The following is a 16,886-nucleotide window of genomic DNA, read 5'->3' as shown; positions in this document are numbered from 1 at the left end:
GTCCTAAAGGCCAGAGTCAAAACCTTGAATTTGATGCGGGCAGCTACTGGCAGCCAGTGGAGTGAATCATGTTTTTAAGTGTACAATTAATTTTGTGACCCACAGAAGAATGGAAATATAAGGGTTTAGAAGGAGATGAGGGAAGCATATGTGATTGGTTCTTGTGAAAGTCGTACATCTTGGCATCTTGTACAAATTAATATGAATTGTCACAAGATTGGGTTATTTGTCTAAATGTCTTGATGCCTGTTGTATAATGAAAATATTGTCAACATGTATCCCACCCTCATTGTTATTTCTCACTCTTATACAGTATATGGAACTACTGAGTTTTTAAAAACTGTTTATTTTCACCTCTTGTCATTTCTTATCATGCCTTACCTTGCAGAGGGCACCAACTGGGTTAGTGCTGCCACTGATGCCCCACTAAAAAAATAGGTGCATGACACCCATTATATGACTCATTTGGCCTTTATTCTGCAGCATTTTTTTGTTTTTGTTTTTTATATTTGTTTTATAGGATTATTTGTTTGGTAGGAAGCTATAATTGTAGTAGAGGACTGCTGTTGCTCGTTTTCAGTTCCAACCTCTTCAGTGAACCTGTCTTCTTCAGTATCTGTTATGTGACATTTCAGTGCATGACAGCATGGGATTTTGTGTGTTAGCCTGCTGAACTGCCGGTGTCATCACATTGTCCTCACATTGGTAGCAAAAGTTAAAAAATTTTTGTGTTATTTTTGTGGGTGACTGCAAATGGTGCAGTTGTCTCGAGGCAAAGTCCATGGCACAGGAGGGCTCCACCAGCTTGCTGGTTGCGTTTGCTGTGCCAGCAGGATTTGGCGCATAAATCCCCACCACCACCACCACCAGTAGCTGCATGAACACTATAGGGTTGAGTTGTTGTCTTGAGCTTCAGCAGGAGTGAGAAAACTCTGGTGGCATTAATTTGCTTAATCCCCCCCTTTTGTGAGCAGCAGTATCACAAATTCCTTTTTAATGTTTCTGTGTCTGTGTGTCTAACAGTGAAGAGAAGGAAGGAATTTAAATATTTTTAATAGACCTGATTTGAGCTTCAAATTAAGGATGGTGAATCTTCCAATGGAATTTCAACAAGTGACGTTTCTAAGTGTAACAACAAAGTAGTATGTTTGATACAGCTGTTAATGTATTAAAAGTAATGTATTTGAGTTTGGTGGGAAAGATCTTGACATACGCTTGACATTGTTTGAGTGGGTAACTGACCCAAAGTGTTGGCCAGAGCAAACTTGGTGCTGCATCCATGGTTAATTGATTAGTTCAAGAACACAGTGCTAATTAAATATAAATAGACACACATTTTCATTCATTTTAATATAAATCTACAATCTAATGTTGCATTCTAATAAAATGAAAACAAATGGTGTTAGCATACATGCTAATAAAGCTTGCACTATTTGTAAATTTACAACTAGATGACAGTTTACACCAAGGTAGAGGTTATGTTACTGTTACCTTTATCTCAGCCTTAGGCAGCATGCCCATGGACTGCCAACTATCTGATGCATATTGCACAAAAAATAGAAAATGCTTTCTCAAGTTAGTAAATCCTAATCTGATTATCTGGTTTAATGGATTTTTTGCAAATAAAAGCACACAGGAGGAATTTTTATCAGTTCCCCTGGAAGCAGAAGCATGTTAACAAGGTTACATACATTGAACGTTGATACAACGACCGCTTTTGAGGACAACATAATCACTGGATTTGCCAAAGTTTTTACATCAAACTTTTAAAGATACTCGAGTTTCATTTGAGGCATGTAGTAGAAAGTAAAGTGGATATCCATTAGCTTAACTTTATATTCAGATTTTGTTTTCTTAGTCATGTCTGTGAAATATTGTACTGAGGTATTTTGTGCTGTACTTTGACTCTCTACTTAATTTCTGAATTTTTCCGTGTGTTTTCTGTACAATCTCTTGCAGAGACTTCAGCAGCATTATTTATAAATGATCTATATTCCTATGCCTGTCTTTTATTATGCTATGATATTTCTACGATGACTCTGCCCCTAAACTGCACGTAATGACAAAACCAACTGTGATTGATCGCTTAACATGGCAGTTAGACTCTTCCTGTCTAAGTGGGTGTTTTTTGGACAATTTAAGCTGCAATACAGACCTTTGACATTTTAGTCATATATACAGAATATATAGGGTGATCAGGGTTCTATCCTCAGAGTTTTGGGAAAGGGGAAAAGGCCAGACTTGTTTGAACACCCGCTTGACTGACTTGCTCTGGACAGAATATGTTTTTATGTGGTCACCCGCTTTTCTGCTTGATTTTAAAGACATTTTTGACATTTACCTATTATAGGACCCAACCATTGAAGTAACAAGAATGCCAGAAGGATAACAGGGGATTTGACTGTTCAGTTATTTATTTAAAATTTGAGCTACTCTGATTTAGAAAAAGGTCTTGGCTCGGATTGGGCTTTGCTATATTTTGACATGTGAGTGGGTTCGTTTATGGTTCCTCCAAAGGTGTACATGTACTGTACTACAAACACCTGAGAATCAGCACCTTGATTACATTGTGGTGGGTCTTGCTTCAATCATATGTACTATTAATCATATATATATATATATATATATACAGGTGCATCTCAATAAATTAGAATGTCGTGGAAAAGTTCATTTATTTCAGTAATTCAACTCAAATTGTGAAACTCGTGTATTAAATAAATTCAATGCACACAGACTGAAGTAGTTTAAGTCTTTGGTTCTTTTAATTGTGATGATTTTGGCTCACATTTAACAAAAACCCACCAATTCACTATCTCAACAAATTAGAATATGGTGACATGCCAATCAGCTAATCAACTCAAAACACCTGCAAAGGTTTCCTGAGCCTTCAAAATGGTCTCTCAGTTTGGTTCACTAGGCTACACAATCATGGGGAAGACTGCTGATCTGACAGTTGTCCAGAAGACAATCATTGACACCCTTCACAAGGAGGGTAACCACAAACATTCATTGCCAAAGAAGCTGGCTGTTCACAGAGTGCTGTATCCAAGCATGTAAACAGAAAGTTGAGTGGAAGGAAAAAGTGTGGAAGAAAAAGATGCACAACCAACCGAGAGAACCGCAGCCGTATGAGGATTGTCAAGCAAAATCGATTCAAGAATTTGGGTGAACTTCACAAGGAATGGACTGAGGCTGGGGTCAAGGCGTCAACGACACACAGACATGTCAAGGAATTTGGCTACAGTTGTCGTATTCCTCTTGTTAAGCCACTCCTGAACCACAGACAACATCAGAGGCATCTTACCTGGGCTAAGGAGAAGAAGAACTGGACTGTTGCCCAGTGGTCCAAAGTCCTCTTTTCAGATGAGAGCAAGTTTTGTATTTCATTTGGAAACCAAGGTCCTAGAGTCTGGAGGAAGGGTGGAGAAGCTCATAGCCCAAGTTGCTTGAAGTCCAGTGTTAAGTTTCCACAGTCTGTGATGATTTGGGGTGCAATGTCATCTGCTGGTGTTGGTTTTCAAAAAACACAATGGACCAAAGTCACTGCACCCGTTTACCAAGAAATTTTGGAGCACTTCATGCTTCCTTCTGCTGACCAGCTTTTTAAAGATGCTGATTTCATTTTCCAGCAGGATCTGGCACCTGCCCACACTGCCAAAAGCACCAAAAGTTGGTTAAATGACCATGGTGTTGGTGTGCTTGACAGGCCAGCAAACTCACCAGACCTGAACCCCATAGAGAATCTATGGGGTATTGTCAAGAGGAAAATGAGAAACAAGAGACCAAAAAATGCAGATGAGCTGAAGGCCACTGTCAAAGAAACCTGGGCTTCCATACCACATCAGCAGTGCCACAAACTGATCACCTCCATGCCACACCGAATTGAGGCAGTAATTAAAGCAAAAGGAGCCCCTACCAAGTATTGAGTACATATACAGTAAATGAACATACTTTCCAGAAGGCCAACAATTCACTAAAAATGTTTTTTTATTGGTCTTATGATATATTCTAATTTTTTGAGATAGTGAATTGGTGGGTTTTTGTTAAATGTGAGCAAAATCATCACAATTAAAAGAACCAAAGACTTAAACTACTTCGGTCTGTGTGCATTGAATTTATTTAATACACGAGTTTCACAATTTGAGTTGAATTACTGAAATAAATGAACTTTTCCACGACATTCTAATTTATTGAGATGCACCTGTATATATAAAAGGCTTTTACCATTTTGCATTGTCTAGAGCGCTACTGCTAGGTAATATACTGGCTAACTCTTTTTCTCTTGTCTTCTTCTTTTGCTGTTTTAATTTTGCGTTAGCAGCTCACTACAGCTGAAAGTGAGGGGGAGTTGTGTTGCAGAATGAACGGAGATTGTCCTGCTGGGTGACAGTTAGATTAGATGTTTGGGGTTTGTTATGTGTAGGGTTATTATGGTTTGTGAGGTTGGAGGAAGAGTTAAGTATCTTAATGATTCCCTTTTTTTTTTTTTTACGTAGGAGGGTGTTATTCTTCCTGTGTTTTTTTTTTTTTTTTGTTTTGTTTTTTTGCTTTGTTGTAGCAGATGGAGATGTATGGAGTGGATGGAGTCATCTTGGGTCATCTGCAATGATGGAACACACCTGTGCTACAGAGGGCCCTCCACTTTCACTTTCTTATTTCCCTGTGCATACATCTTTTTTGTAATATTTATTGATTCCTTTTAATTTAAGTTGTGTAAATATTCTTTTATTTGTATATTTTTGACTACTTATTCAGCTCCTTATCATGGCATAAGAGTTGGTTGTGTCATAGACACTCACACATATTACTGAGGACATCTCATAGACATAATGATTTTAATACAGAGAAGATGATATTGGCTAAGTATGTTTAACCAAACCTGTTCACACACAGGCCATGATCAAATACATTTGTCATTTATCACCTAATTTTACTACTCTCTATCTCTTCATACTATTTATCCTCCTTGCCAGTTTCTTTTTTTCCCGCTCTACCTTTCACTCTACAAGGCTGCACACCGCTGACCTTGGTAATGACTACACCCCTGCCCGAAACAAAGAGCTTTCTGTGTGTGTGTGTGTGTGTGTGTGTGTGTGGGCAGGTTTAAGTGGTTTACAAGGACATTTTTTTAGGTTACAAACAGGTCATTACAAGGGTATTATGCTATAAATGTGGTTTATGAGGACATTTCTAGTGTCCCCATAATTCAAATCGCTTAAAAAACATACTAAACGATGTTTTTTTGAAAATTTAAAAATGCAGAAAGTTTTGTGAGGGTTAGGTTTAGCATATATATATATATGTGTGTGTGTGTGTGTGTGTGTGTGTGTGCATTTATGTGTATGTCTGTTTTACATATGAGTAAAATTAGTTTTCCCTGTAATGTTGAATATTTAATACATATCGAATGTAACATATTTGAATAAGGATAGGGACATTTTAAAAACAGTTAAGTTTGGTTTGTGTAATCTTCAAATTATTACACACATAATTATACTTGAAAATCAGAAGCATTCTCCGCACGAAAGACCTGCGTCGGGTAGATCTACGACGGCACGCTGCTTCTCTCATCAATACGGTAGGACGCATTTTCAGGGAAGCGTAGATTAATTGAGGAAAAATAAATAAAAGAGGAGGGTAAATGGGATTTTATAATTATATAATTTCTATATTATAAATTACATATGAAATAATTCATTAAGGGATGTAGAAATGAGATGTGAGGAATCTGTTGTGTACATTGACGATTTAACGATGACCGGAAGTGCGTCACTAAGCGCTAGCGTTCGCTTCTGTAACATGGTGCGATTTTATGACCTGTCAGTATGTCCCAAACCTTGCACAATTTTTTGCTACATACTTAAAAGTGTGTACTATTTCATTACAAAAACAGTACACACTTTTAGGGCATAGTGTATGTAGGCGAATTGGAACGCAGCAAGAGAGATTCTCTTGATGTTCACAGGGGTCGGGAACCTTTTTTCACTAAGGAGCCAATTTTTAAATTTTTGGTTGATGCATTTTTTCGAATGAGCCATAGCACAAACTAATAATTTACTATTTTCAGAAACAATTTTCAATAAAATAAAATGTTTATATTGCCCATAGACTACTCAATAACTAACAAATATGCAAAAATTATAGGTAATGTTGCAATATGGAATTGAGTGCACGTGTTTGTGCGGGTCTCCGTAAAATTACTTCATTTTACAATTGTTTATGAAAAATGTAACTTCCCTTTTGGGTTGGGCGATAGTGTAAAAAATATTTTAACGATAATCTTTAAAATATTTTAAAATAGCCTTTAAAATATTGCGATATCCGATTATATGGTCATCCCCCCGCCAAGGGTCGGTGAATATTTTTGCTTTATTGATTTTGCTTTAAAAATTACATTAATTTATTGAAACACGAAAACTTAAAAGACATTTCAAAATTCAAATTGCAATTTAAATGAAACGAAAAAAGAAATGAAAACAACGAAGTGATTAAAATTTTTTATATATAACCACCTCCCCAAATCCAAACATTTACAGTCTCCAATGGCCCCATTTGCTATCACGCAAGCATCCGTCAACGACACAAGGTGAAAAATTTATAATAGCCTACAAATTAAGAACTATAGACAATTATAAATCTAATAATAATTATAATAATCATCATAATAAATAAGCTTAATAAATTCCCTTGTGTTCCCAAAAAAATGCTGCCATATGTGTGTTCTTATCGAATGTGTTTGTATTGCATTTTGGTAATACAGTTAATGTTGCCTAAATAGAATAAAATAAAACTCAATTGTAGGTTCAAGGTGAATGTGTCTTGTATTACTCTATGATTTAATCACTTTCGTCTTTGTTTCTTTAATACAAAGATACCTGTAAATATTACTGAACCTGCAGAGTTGCGTTCGCAATATGTAAGAGTGAACTGCTCTGTGGAAAAAAAAGCAAACTAAACTCACAGCACCTCACTGTAAAGAATGAGGCTGGTATCCATTCAGCCGACCGCCAGAGGGAGCCCTCTCACGAATACTAGCCATGAACTGTTTCTTCTACATTTACTTCCTGTTTGCACTGTATAAATAGCCATGCCTTCCATAGATACTTTGTGAAGTATTGCCTTACTGAGTGGTTTTCCCATTGCCTGTTTCATTGCCTTCTTGTTATGACCATTGTGCCTGTCTTATTGGATTACAGATTGTTGGATTACTGTTTTGCTTAGTTTGCCTGGATGGACTGATTACTTGTCACTACTACCTTGCCTGCTTCATTGACTACGTCTCTGCCTTGTGTTTTGGATTTGTCTGCTGAGTTTATTAAACTTCCTTTATTTGGATTCTACCTTTGCCTCTATGTCGAATCCCTCACAGAATACTTCGCCACCAATGAATCCAGCGGAAGATTCTCAGCTCCAGGCTGCCTTCGTTTACCAGGTTATCTCTTCCCATTGAACTCTCGTTTGATGATAAATTCAAATGTGTTTCTGCATTAGTCAACTCAGGGGCTGCTGTAAATTTGATTCGTCAAGATCTTGTGCATGAACTCCATATCCCAACAGTACCTTGCATACCCGCCATTAACATCACTGCTCTGGATAATGCACTCATTGGCACAGGCATCACTCAATAAACCGTTCCAGTGACACTACGAATTGGATTATTTCACACAGAAACAATATCTCTTTATGTTATCAACTCAACCCAAGCATATTCTCATCCTGGGTCATCCATGGCTGGCTGTCCATGAGTCCCATCATCTCCTGGAACCGGGGTGAGCTAAAACAATGGTCAGATTACTGCCATTCAAATGGTCTTCATGTCACAGTAACCATGCCATGTTTAACCACTAGCATCGAAAGTCCAGAGATTCAAGCTCAAATCAAAATTCCCAAGGAATACTCTGGGTTTTCTGAAGTTTTTAGTAAAAACAAGGCAACTCTATTGCGCTATTGAATTACTGCCCAACATGGCACCTCCCAGGAGCAAAGCCTATCTGTTATCAAGACCTGAAACCATGGCCATGGAAACATATGTCGAGGAGGCTCTAGCTTCAGGTTTCATTCATCATTCCACCTCACCAGCTGCAGCAGGCTTTTTCCTCATTGAGAAAAAAGTTGGAGGACTCCGTCCATGTATTGATTACTGAGGTTTGAACATAGTAACAATCAAATAAAGGTACCCACTCCCTCTTGTTCCATCTGCGCTAGAACAACTACGTGAAGCACGCATCTACGCTAAGCTTGATTTGAGAAGTGCTTACAATCTCATTTGTATTAGAGAAGGAGATGAGTGGAAAACCGCATTCATCACCACTAGGGGGCACTATGAGTACCAGGTGATGCCTTATGGCCTGGGCAACACACCAACTGTGTTCCAATCATTCATCAACAAAATCTTCAGAGACCTCCTCAACAAATGTGTCATAGCCTACATCGACGACATACTCATTTACTCCCAAGATAAAGCACAACATATCAAAGAGGTCAAGATGGTTCTCTCATGCCTTCAGAAGCACCAACTCTACTTGAAAGCAGAGAAATGTGAGTTCCACACTACCCATACAACATTCTTGGGGTATATCATCAGTCATAAAGGTGCTGAGATGGATAATTCCAAGATCCAGGCAGTTACAGTATGGCCAAGACCCAACACTTTTAAGGAGTTACAACGTTTTCTGGGCTTTGCGAACTTTTACAGAAGGTTTATCCGCAATTACAGTCTCATCTCTGCCCCTTTTATGTCACTGCTAAAAGGCAAACCATCCAAATTAACATGTAGTGACTCTGCTCAAAAGGCCTTCGAAGCCCTCAAGACAAGTTTCACGACCGCCCCCATTCTCAAGCACCCTGATCCTAACCAACCGTTTATAGTGGAAGTTGATGCATCAGACTGTGGCATCGGGACGGTTCTCTCTCAACACCATGGTAACCCTGGAAAATGTTATCCTTGTGCCTTCTCATGTAAACTGAACTCAGATGAAAGGAACTATGATGTTGGAAACAAAGAGTTACTCTCCATGAAGTCTGCGTTAAAAGAGTGGAGCCACTGGCTTGAAGGTTCTGTCCATCCGTTTCAAGTAATCACCAACCATAAAAACCTCGAATGCATCAAGGGAGCAAAACGACTCAACCCACGACAAGCCCGATGGTCACTCTTCTTTACAAGGTTCCAACTTGCAGTCACCTACCGCCCTGGCAGTAAGAACAGCAAAGCTGATGCTCTTTCCCGTTGTCACGATCCTCCTCACAACATACCTCAAAATGAGTCCATATTACCACCTTCCGTCATCATCGCACCCATAAGCTGGGACATCATGGAAGAAATTCAAAGAGCCCAACAAACAGACCCTGCACCACCAGAATGCCCCCCAACAAAACAGTATGTACCACGCATTCTACACCAAAGAATGATCCAATGGATCCATACCTACCTCGGCACTGGACACCCTGGCATCCAAAAGACTATAAGCTTGGTACGTAACTCATTCTGGTGGCCTTCACTCATTAATGATGTCACTGCATATGTTAAGGCATGTCAGGTTTGTGCACAGTCGAAAACCCCCAGAGAACTGCCAGCCGGCCTTCTACAACCACTGTCTATCCCTCAGAGACCCTGGTCCCACCTCCCGTCGACTGATCTGCCAAATTCCAAAGGGTATACCAACACATTTTTCGTTTCTCAAAGTCATGTAGATTAATCCCCGTGAAATGTCTACCCACTGCCATGGAGACTGCTAATACTCTTTTCCACCAAGTTTTCAGGATCTGTGGCCTGCCAGAAGACATTGTGTCTGATCAGAGACCCCAGTTCACCTCCAGAGTCTGGCAGGCCTTCTGCAAGCAGCTAGACATCAACGTCAGCCTCGCGTCTGGATATCATCCTCAAGCAAACGGACAGTTAGAGAGGCAGATAGGCAGATATCTCAGATCGTACTGCAGTTGTGAGCAGCAGAAGTGGAGCAACTTCCTCCCATGGGCGGAATATGCTTAGAACTCCCTCACTCACTCCTCTACTGGATTCACTCCCAATGTGTGCTGGGCTACCAACCTCCAATGTTCCCTTGGTCAGGTGAACCCTCTACGGTGCCAGTGGTGGATGATTGGATCAGACGGAACGAGCAGGTGTGGGACAGCACGCACGTCAGACTGCAGCGGGCCATCCGGAAAAACAATGCTAGTTCTCTTTATCAGCAAATCAATATTATTCTCCAAGGCACACTTTGATATCAGTATTTATTTATTGTTGTACAGTCATCATAAAAGTATAGTTAAACAGTGTCTGCCTACTTTAACAGTGGATCTGAAATTGTGTGTTGGCATGTGTATGTATAAGAAATAAATGATTGTCGAAAAGCTGTGCCTGTGATGCTGCAGGGACTGACAAATGTAGTGACGGGCTTGATGTTAGCTGTGACATGGCTGCCTGTAAGCTGCGAGAGACAGCTACAGCAGTTTTCCTATCAGGCTTCCATGATTTTTCTGTCTCCACTCAGCAGCAAAATGACTTTGGTTACCGAAGGGTTGAATAAGAATGCCGATTAAAAAATTCTGATATGAGAGTTCAGTCCTTATGGACCCTGTTTCCCCTCATTCCCTGCTGAAAAAAATCAAAACACTAAAGGTCACCACCAGCATATTTTGGCATATGTTGTGTTTTGTATGCTGATCCCCAACATGGGATGATGGTGTGCTGGTGTCCCCACCAGACTTCTTAAAGGGATAGTTCACCCAAAAATGAAAATTCTGTCATTTTCTCTCCCTCATGTTGTTCCCAACCCGTATACCTTTCTTTCTTCCTTGGATTGCAAAAGGAGATGTTAGACAGAATGTTCGCCTCAGTCACGATTCACTTTCATTTAATCTTTTTTTTTCTTACAATGAAAGTGAATGGAGAAAAATTCTGCCGAACAACTCCTTTTGTGTTCCAGATTTGGTCATACAAAGTCATACAAACTTGGAACAACATGAGGGTGATTGAATGATGACAGAATTTTTTTTTCTTGGTCTACCTGCTTCATGAAAACTATACTGTTTGACAACTTTCATCAGCTTTGATGACCACCAGCTTGACTAGCTCCAATCCACTCACAACCAGCATTTATATTCATTTTCAGCAGATATCTGAGATGCTTTCATCTAATATAATTTGTCCAAAGTCTAACACTTCTGTCTTCTGTCTTCTTTTGCAGTTACAGAGAAGGAAGTTCAGCAGTGGTAAGTATATTCTATATTTTCTCTCTCTGTAACCAACTCTCTCTTTCTCTCTCACTATTCCTCATCTTGAGTGAAATGGAGAAATAAGCTGGAAATAAATCAATCATTTAAAGTCCCAACAACGATCTTATTACCAAAATGTTTTTAAAAAACCTTAAGCAGAACCGGACATTTCTCTGCTTGGAACTTTCCATTTCTGTCTCTGTTACTATGGACGCAGTGCACCCGGCACTGTATTCTTAGTCATATGAGTGCATGGCTCTAACAAGAGCAGAAAAAGCTTCAGTGAGTATCTGCTTTATTAGGTTTATATAAATTAATGAGTTTCTGGACTGAGTGGTACATTTGGCACTTGCTATTGTGGTTATAACCTGCTTATTTAGCTTCTTTACCACATTTACTGACTCATCTTGTGAGTGTGTGCCACCAAGGGAAGGGACAGTCCACTAAAGTACCACATCAGTGTGGATTCTCATTGCTTCTGTAGAGTCATTATGTTGAGTCATTGTCCCCTTCACTTTCTTTCTCTCTCTCTCTCTCAACCCCATGTTCTCCATAAATTCTTAACTTCACATGTCAGCAGCTATTCTCCTGACTGCTCTCTGTCTCCCATGATAGATGGTGAACGGTTGACTCTAGGCAGGGTGCCCAGTAGAGAAAGAGAGAAGGATGAAGAGAGAGGGAGAATAATAGAGCAAGAAAAGGATAGGACAAGAGCGAGCCACAATGGAAAAGAGAAAATGCCACTAGATACCCAGTAAAGTTTAAAACTAGCAAAAAGTATAAGGGGAAATACAATTCAAGTCAAATACAACGAAACTTACAGTAGATGTATGGAAGAGAGAGAGATGCTCTCTTTTAATGACATTTACAAAGGTTAATCTTTTGTGACCGTTCAATCCATCTGTATAAAAGCTTGTATTTTTATATCATTATCTAGTAGAGCAAGCCAATAGACACCTTAGTTTCTCTCCTTGTCTGATTCGCACACTTATAGTTGACATATTGTACTGTACTTTGTACGTTTGCTGATACCAGAAGTAGACTTGCCTTTTTGCTATCTGTATCAAGCCCTCAGAGGATCAATGAAAAAGCTTTACAAATTGAATTTCATAGTCTTCCATCACTTTTACATTTACATTTAGTTATTTAGCAGACACTTTTTTCCAAAGCGACTTACAAATGAGATACATAGCAAGAAACTTGTCATACAACGTTTATCAACATCTGCAGTATAGGACTGCCAAGTTTTCACAGTGGCAGTAGTAATGTTGCTAGCACAGAAGAAAGAGAAAGACAAGGATTTTTATTCTTTTCTTTTTGTACATTAAGTGCATGTTGAGTGCAGTGGTAAGTACAATTAGTGTGGGTTGTTTAAGTGCTCGTGGAACAGATGTGTTTTCAACTGGTTCTTGAATGTTGAGAAGGTAACAGTAGATTGTGTGGAGGTTGGAAGTTCATTCCACCACAGAGGAGCAGAGAAAGTGAAAGATCGTGAAATAGACTTTGAGCCTCTTTGTGTTGGGACCACCAGGTGTCGTTCATTCGTTCATAGACTGCAGAGAGCGAGTTGGAGCATATACCTGAAGAAGTGAATTGAAGTAAGAGGGTGCGGTTCCTGTGGCTGTCCTAAAAGCCAGAGTCAAAACCTTGAATTTGATGCAGGCAGCTACAGGTAGCCAGTTGAGTGAAATCAAGAGTGGGATGACATGAGCCCTTTTTAGCTGATTGAAGATCAGATATGCTGCTGCATTCTGGACTATCTGCAGTGGTTTAATTGTGTTAGCTGGGAGGCCAGCCAACAGAGCATTGCAGTAGTCTAGTCTTGAAATAACCAGAGCTTCTGAGAGATGAGAGAAAGAGGAAAACAGAGGACGGGATGTTGGAAGAGAGGAGCTGCGGGTGTTAGGTATAGAGAACTGACTGCTGATGCACACTGTCTTGTCAGTAAAAAACATGGCAAAGTCATCAGCAGTCAGAGAAGTAGTAGGATGTGGTGGAGGAGGATAGAGAAGAGATGAGAAATTTGAAAATAGTTTATGGGAATCTGAAGTTTTACTGATCTTGTTCTGGTAATAATCAATTTTAGCCGCAGAAAATCTAGCGGAAAAAGAGGAGAGAAGTGATTGATACTTAACACAGGTCAGCAGGGTCTTTTGACTTGTGCCACTCTCTCTCCGCAGCCCTCAGCTCAGTTCAGTGATCACAAAGTGTCTCCAACAGCCAGGGGCTGAAGGTGTGGCGCGTGCTGTTAAGAGGACAGACACTATCAAGGCAAGAAGTTAATGTTGAGTAAAGAGCATTTGTAGCTTCATTTAAATCAAGTGAAGATAAATGGTTAGTGGAGGGAAGGGATGCAGAGACTATGGAAAAGAAGCGAGTGGGTGAGAGAGAGCGAAGGTTGCGGTGGAAGGAGACCATAGGTGAAGTAACAGGTAAAGAAGAAGTGAGAGTAACAGAAAACTGGATGAAGAAATGGTCAGAGATACAGTACTGTGCAAAAGTCTTAGGCACATAAGATGTTTCACAAAAGCATTTGTCTTAAGATGGTTATTTATATCTTCAGCTTTAGTGTGTCAATAGGAAATATAAATATTAGACTCCCAAACATTACTTATGCAAATAGAAAAGATTAGAATAGAAGAACAGGGAGCCCTGTAACAGATGTTATGGCCCCCACAAAGCCCCCCACTGAACATCGTGTCTGTCTGAGATTACATATAGAGACATAAGCAATTGAGACAGCATAAATAGATAGAAGAACTGTGGCAAATTCTCCAAGAAGCTTGGAACATCCTATCTGCCAACAACCAAGAAAAACTGTGTCCAGGTGTACCTAGGAGAATTTGTGCTGTTTTAAAGGCAAATGTGGCCACACTGAATATTGATGTAGCTTTTTTTATATGTACTGGACTTCGTATGACATTAAGTGATAAATGAAAACTATTTATGTCATTATTTTTGAAGACATCCTCACTACGCAACATTTTTCACAAGTGCCTAAAACTTTTGCACAGTACTGTATGAAGAGGGGTAACAAGGGGATTATTGGAGATACAATTATGTGTAAGGATGAGATCTAGATGTTTTCCTGCTCTGTGAGTTGCAGGGGTGTGCACTTCATAAAGGGGAAACAGTGTATCAGATATAGAGCAGAGGAAATATTTTCTATTCCCTAAATTCGGGTGTGAACACATTTCCTTCTAGCACTACTGAGAGCACGTTGCATAAGCAACCTTTGAGACATGGGCTCTGGTCCTCTGGGAACCAGGAAGTAATTGGGTTGACATATAGTGTGTTTCAATCAGCTCCCTTTTTCAGTAGTCAGGGCACTGATCAGGGAGTCAGCCATTTATCGGACTGTCTCAATCGCAAAATCTTTCAAAGGCACTAAAATATTCTCTCCCTGAAAACTCCCACAATGCACCGTAAAAACCAGGGTGCATCGTTGCTCACTATGTTCCCTTAATGGAAGCGTTGTAATGTCTTCTAAATTCTCTCAAGTCATTAGAAGATGAGCAGTAAACTATGAAGTCAGAGCCTTATTTTCTCTTTAAAAGAGATGTTGTTTGTAATGTCTTTCATTCATAATGACAATGAAAGGTAAACAATCTTTTAAATAGAGTTGTTAAAAGAAAATTTAAAAATACACTCCTTTTTTAATTTTGTCTTTATGTAATTTACCTTTCATAATAACACTATGTTTGAATATTTACCACGAAAATGCATAAGTTTTATTTATACAGCGACGATGCTGATTAATAACAGCTGCGTTTAAACGCAAGACCTCATTATCCTATCGCAGGTGATTAAGTCATAAGTGTACCAATGTTCAGTGGATGAAGACCCTTGCCAGTGCCCGAATTCGTATTCACGATATACTGATTCACAACGTAGGGAGCTAGGGAGCTGATTGAGACACGGGGATAAACAATGGTCAGCACGATTTTTACTCCACTGATGGTAAGGTTTAGGGTTGGGATCTGGGTTAGGGGGTAGAGTTAATTAATTGATGCATTCTTGTTGACCGTACTACATCATTCACAACTAAAACTACTATTCGCTTTTGGCGCCACTCTGTGGGCATTTCACCTAGAAACTGGAGCTCACATGTGCCATACTTGTTCAACTACACTTCCAGCTTTGGCTACTGAAGGCAGTGATTCAAACTTTGGTAAGCACAGACTTTTGACCTACTGTTGTTGAATTCACAGTATGATGAGTCTGATTCCTTTCCAGGACATGGGAAATATACTTATTTCTCAGACATTTTTTGTGAGAATAGTATGTGGAAAAACAGTAGTATGTGATACTGTATGTCCCCAAAAAGTGTTTATCTGTAACAGAAGTAAAATAGTTTTCCTGATAACAGCTAATTCGTTTTTTTATTTATTTTTTATTTTTATTTTTATTTTTTATCATTTAAAGCACTTTAAATTCTGCTGCATATATGGCTAAGAGAGTATTCTGTCATCAAGCCAACATATGAGCATATTGTGAAAAATCTTTCTCTTTGCCAAGCCCCTCTGAGGAGGTAATGAACAATTAACTAATGAAGTGCTTTTAACAGCAACATATGCTGGAGATTAATGTAATGATAGTGAGTGCCATTTTCTACATTGACTAAAGTTGTGTGTATTTGTTGAGTGAGTTTGCAGATATACAAACAGAAAACTGTCTCTGTTTCATCTCAGTTTTTGTAATAAGTGCAAATGTTTTGTCAGTGTCAGTCTTCGCTATCTGTATTCAACATCTGAGATAGTTCAGTAGACAGATCTAGCAACTAGCATGTTTGGGCTACAAATACTGTGAGATTCAGTTTTTTTCAAAGAATGAGGTCTAAAATGAATCTAAATCTGAGCTGATGTTTCTGCTCAATTGAAGGCTGACTTGCCCTATAATATCCTGTGCAAGCATTTTACCATTTGCTCAAAATTAAAAATTTGCAGCAAATTCGGCAATGATAATTTTCAAATGCACCAAAGAGCTGCAGACTTCTGGCAAACAAAGCTCATTTGCATTTGAAAATAACGAGCAGAAAATTTGCTGCAAATTTGTGGCAAGTTTGCAGTTAGTTTAGATTTTTGTAAGGGTGGTCATTTCTTCTGTAATAGAGCGATAAGGGCTTTTTTTTCTCTGTCTCTCCCTCTCTTCATATGACATTGAGTCTATATCTTAATCTGTTAGTAAAACGTTTTTTTTTTTTTTTTTAAGATTTTATGTAATTTGTAATACTGCACATTTAAATTTGAATAAGTTATATATATATACACACACACACACACACACACACACAGGCGGCCAAAAGTTTGAAATAATATACAGATTTTGCTGTTTCAGAAGGAAATTGGTACTTTAATTCACCAAGGTGGCATATATATATTGTATTAATTTCCTGCCCCAAATAATCCCTATATTTTTCCTGACTGCCGTCTTAATTCATCTTTCCTGTCTGTGTGGCAGGTATAAGGGTTTTATTAAAGACTGCCCCAGTGGTCAGTTGGATGCAGCTGGTTTTCAGAAGATCTACAAGCAGTTCTTCCCATTTGGCGATCCCACCAAGTTTGCAACCTTTGTCTTCAATGTATTTGACGAGAACAAGGTAAAAAGAGGTTGAAAATGGAATAGGTTGATAAATCAGAAATGAGGGCATCAATAAAAAGATAGCACTTACT

The 16,886-nt window shown here is 39.0% G+C and overlaps 1 protein-coding gene across 3 annotated transcripts in view; it reads left to right on the top strand.

The window, feature by feature from the left end:
• ncs1a (neuronal calcium sensor 1a) overlaps positions 1-16,886 on the top strand; it is a 37,629-nt gene that overhangs the window by 12,867 nt on the left and 7,876 nt on the right. For all 3 annotated transcript variants that reach the window (XM_051666128.1, XM_051666118.1, XM_051666136.1), the window contains 2 exons: positions 11,187-11,211; positions 16,675-16,813. In XM_051666128.1, the coding sequence (XP_051522088.1) occupies positions 11,187-11,211; positions 16,675-16,813 (164 nt within the window). The remainder of the gene's footprint in view (positions 1-11,186; positions 11,212-16,674; positions 16,814-16,886) is intronic.

The sequence above is a fragment of the Myxocyprinus asiaticus genome, chromosome 3, assembly GCF_019703515.2.
Source record: "Myxocyprinus asiaticus isolate MX2 ecotype Aquarium Trade chromosome 3, UBuf_Myxa_2, whole genome shotgun sequence".
Lineage (NCBI taxonomy): Eukaryota > Metazoa > Chordata > Actinopteri > Cypriniformes > Catostomidae > Myxocyprinus > Myxocyprinus asiaticus.
Note: the sequence above shows the minus strand (reverse complement) of the source record. Positions and strands in the feature narration are given on the sequence as shown.